We start from the raw sequence: 3,927 nt of genomic DNA, 5'->3' as shown, positions 1-3,927 counted from the left end.
TCCTTTTATATAGTTTCTGAATATGTGGAGCTTAACATAAGCAATTAGTTTTAATTATTTCGTTATCTGTGTGTTTGTTTAAATTTTTGTATGACGACCTTCATGTCCATTTGTTCGGACTTGTGAAATGAAATGTATGAATGTATGTATGTATGTTCCATGTACACAGACAGACAGACAGACAGATGAGATTTGAAAGACAACTGGAATTCCTGTCTGTGATATCTGCCTAACAGTGGACTTACAGAAACATACAGCTCACCTCAGGTTCAGACTTTACTTCCTGAACTGTTATTTGCACAGGATCCGCTTCCTCTTGTGAGTCTGAGGCTTCAACTTTTATATTCATGACCTGGTTTGCATGACTTCCTGGGTATGTCTCACCATATGGACCCACTAAAACCTTCTCTGAATTTGTACAGTTCTGTAAAGGCATCAAATCTTCTGTCAGTCATGGCTGTACAACATCATACACGAAACAATATATGCTCTCCTTGCTGTAGCTGTTTCTCATTACATCTTACCCTTAACAGCTGCTCTGTACAGATTTCTTCTCTACAGACTTCATAATCTTAGCAAGTGTTAAGTTCATAATGCAGGCACCTTCGTGAGAAACCTATGGTCCCTGTGGAAGTACAGACAATACATATCTGCTCTTTATCGAACCTATGCACTCATTACTGTGTTCACACAAGCCTAGCATGACTTTGCATCCTGACACAAACAAACCCAGTCCAAAACCCCCATAATTATATCTTTAAAAAAATTGATCTTCACAATTGTCTCCCAAGTGGTCTCATTCTTTCGTGTCTTCTGTCAAAATCTTTGTACGCATTTCTCATTGACATGTGTGCTACATGACCTACCCATATCACTCTCCTACATAATAATGCAAAGTGTTATAATATGAAGAACCATGTAAACTTTCCACATGGATTATGAAAAGTAACACAAGCTTGGCATAAAAAGTTTAATATCTTAAGATATGAAAACTGACTGATGACAATAAAATTCTTGTCTGTGCACACAAGCACAAAACACTCACCATCCTTTCTGTCACAGCAGGAAATGTTTCTTGAGCTCTCTGTAGCAGAATTCTTGGCATTCCTGTTGCAAGAAAATGCAGAACATTTCATAACCTTGAAACTTTATTTTATCACACATGATGATTTGTGGGTGGCAAATGAATTGATTTTCAAGAATCCTAGTGATATAGCATGGTAATTAAGATATATATATAGTAAGATGACCTTGTTTTTTATAATGGAAGGTAGTCATAGATTTGATTGTACCTAATATATTTTAATTATATCGAGAGTGTGATTTTAATTGTAACTGAATGTTATGTTGGGTGATATATGATATGATGACGTTCAATCGAGTGGGCAGGAGGCGAATTAGACTGGAAAAGTTGTATATGTATCTCACTTGTTTGAGAGTTACAATTTGTAACTGTGTTGAATGTTAAATAAAATTATTATTATATTTCTAAAAAGTGTACCAGTACCTAGCTCTGAATATTTGCCCACGCCTGTAAGAAAACATATTAATTACTGTGAACAAACACACTCTGATGTGCATTTCTTTGTTCTCACAGCAGAGGCTGGCATGGTTTATGAAGCTTCGGGTTGCTCAGTTTTGAAAGCAGCTAGTTCACCCATTTTGCGTGAAACTTTTCCTTCCAAACCGTCTGTAACTAGCTACCAGACTGCACGGAGTTACGTCCTAGAAACAGCAAAGCTACTCTACAAATTTACATTGCACAGGCCCAAAAATGCTTTTGTATGCCCTGCAACTTCAACCAGTTCAACATATATGATCACCCCTCATGACTTCCTTTGCAAGTCGGATTGGTATGTGTAAGAGGCGAAAAAGTGCATAAAACAGTAAAAAAATGTTTATTCCACTAGAGGCATAACCCTCAAAATGGGCGCTCCCAAGTCCAGCAGAATTCCAAATAGAACTTGCAACTGCGGAATATCACGTACACCATAATTTGTAAAAATATGAGGAAACTGAATTTCTCTCGAATGATCCCTTAAGGAATACCCAAAACTTACACCCTTATATTAAAAACTTAATATCCAATAACAAAGAAGCAAGGTTTACTTCCATTCTTCGAGGTGGTAGTCACTTGCGTCACTTGGGCTCTTGGTAGCATAGCCGACACGGAGAGGATAGAGAGCGACAGAGAGCACTGATGGCACTGAACGCGCTAGTGTATATATATAGTACTAATTCTGCGCAGCAGATGGGTCTGCCAACAAACCTGTTTATCATCCGTCGCCTATGCCTGATGGGCATTGCCTAGGCCTTTTTATATATATATAATTATTTTTCCCCACAATAAGAATTCATCTGTCGCCATTCTCACGAAAATTACAAATTCGGAACAGACTGTTTTTTACTCCAATACTGGGTGTTACGATTTGGCGGTGGGAATTATTTTAATGTAATATCAATAGCACCAACAATGACCCTTGTAAGAAATCATTACGCTTTCTGTCATTACAATGTTTCAGTATGGACCTATATATATTGAGATGGGCGAGAACTTTTAAACGCAATCTGAGGCCTAAAAACAATACTGAGGGAGCCCGAGAAGCGCAGTCGATATAGTGACACAGGCAACTTCAATTTTTTCTACAAGATCATTTTCTTCTGGGATTCGCGTCGAGTAATTTTGTAAACTACACGGCGTCAGTTTTTTATTCTAACTCTAAAGATGGAGATAGAACTTTCCTCTGAAACGTTAATGGAAACAGCAGATTCCTCCATGTTGACACCTAACAGACTACACGGATAACATCCTATGAGTTGCCCTGAAGAAGGAGACCCCGAAACGTTTCCAGATATCTGTGAGACACCCCTCGCTCTTCTACAACGAACATGGAAAACTGGAAATTCCTCCGAAACTAAAGTACACTAGGTCACAATCACTGTATTATCCTGAAAATGGAGGCAAGAGGTTCCCCCGAAACAATGATACCTATGTACCAAAGAGAACGGCCTCACAATCCTAGAAGACAGTAGTCTTAATGAGAATCCTCTGACTCGTGTTTCGCAGTCTATACGATCAGGGAAAGAGTGGCATACAGAACGACTTCAATGAAAGCCATGTAGCTCATTCGTGTTCGTTAATTTAAAACAAAGGCTTAGGAATACGTGACGTAGCAAGCGGCACGCGCAACAGTTCGGGAGGTCTTGATGGCGAAGTCAGGTCGGTGTGCTGAGACAGAGAGAGAATGTTCACGATGGGGATACTAACGACATAGTGCCCAGGACGTCGGGCTGTCCGAAATATTTTGAAAGGAATTTCTGGTTGATACATTTGGATGACTAATTTGTAAAGAGCAATTGATTAGATTTAACATCGGGCGGACTACCCGAAATTCGGTTAGGCAGTTCCAGATACCTGATGTAATAATGTGATATACTTTTTCTGTAATAAGCCTATATTACACATGTTGTAAGTAAACGATGGCCAAGTTACTGACCACACGTCGGTCCAGGAGAAAGTGGAAATAAGCCATTTGAAATTTCCTACCATCCAATCTTTCCTCCTCTCACACCTCTACAGAGTAGAAATAGTTGCTAGGAAAAATCAGGAGTTGAGGGGATTCTTTGTACCACTGTCAAATTGCCGTGACGACAGCTATATGACGGTTTTGGGCATGGGTTGGGCGGCAGCAAAGCCCACAACTGGCTCTTCTTATATAGCCTTGGGGCGGAATGCACGGAAAACACCTGTTCTTGCAGTTACTCTACAGTTGGGTGACATTTCTGTGAGCGCGAACTGCACAGAAAACACATTTTAGAGTTGGATTTCCATTATACGCGCGTGACTGTTGCTATGCTAACATGGTGTTTACTGTGCTGTAACCTGGTGACGGCCATTTCTCTGGCTCCGCTATTTCGTCTTTCAGG

General features: G+C 39.8%; 1 protein-coding gene across 1 annotated transcript in view; it reads right to left on the bottom strand.

The window, feature by feature from the left end:
- The window catches only part of LOC111871038, a gene marked incomplete at its 3' end in the record, with an annotated part of 8,592 nt that extends 6,408 nt beyond the window's left edge, over nt 1–2,184 (bottom strand). Inside the window, exons 1-3 of the mRNA XM_023863768.1 lie at nt 2,110–2,184; nt 1,046–1,107; nt 263–424 (exon numbers count right to left, since the gene is read on the bottom strand). Coding sequence (XP_023719536.1) covers nt 263–424; nt 1,046–1,107; nt 2,110–2,161 — 276 coding nt within the window. The remainder of the gene's footprint in view (nt 1–262; nt 425–1,045; nt 1,108–2,109) is intronic.
- Between the last annotated feature and the right edge of the window lie 1,743 nt (nt 2,185–3,927).

This window comes from Cryptotermes secundus, unplaced genomic scaffold (genome assembly GCF_002891405.2).
Source record: "Cryptotermes secundus unplaced genomic scaffold, Csec_1.0 scaffold5331, whole genome shotgun sequence".
NCBI lineage: Eukaryota > Metazoa > Arthropoda > Insecta > Blattodea > Kalotermitidae > Cryptotermes > Cryptotermes secundus.
The sequence above is the reverse complement of the archived record's forward strand: the minus strand, read 5'-3'. Positions and strand labels throughout refer to the sequence as shown.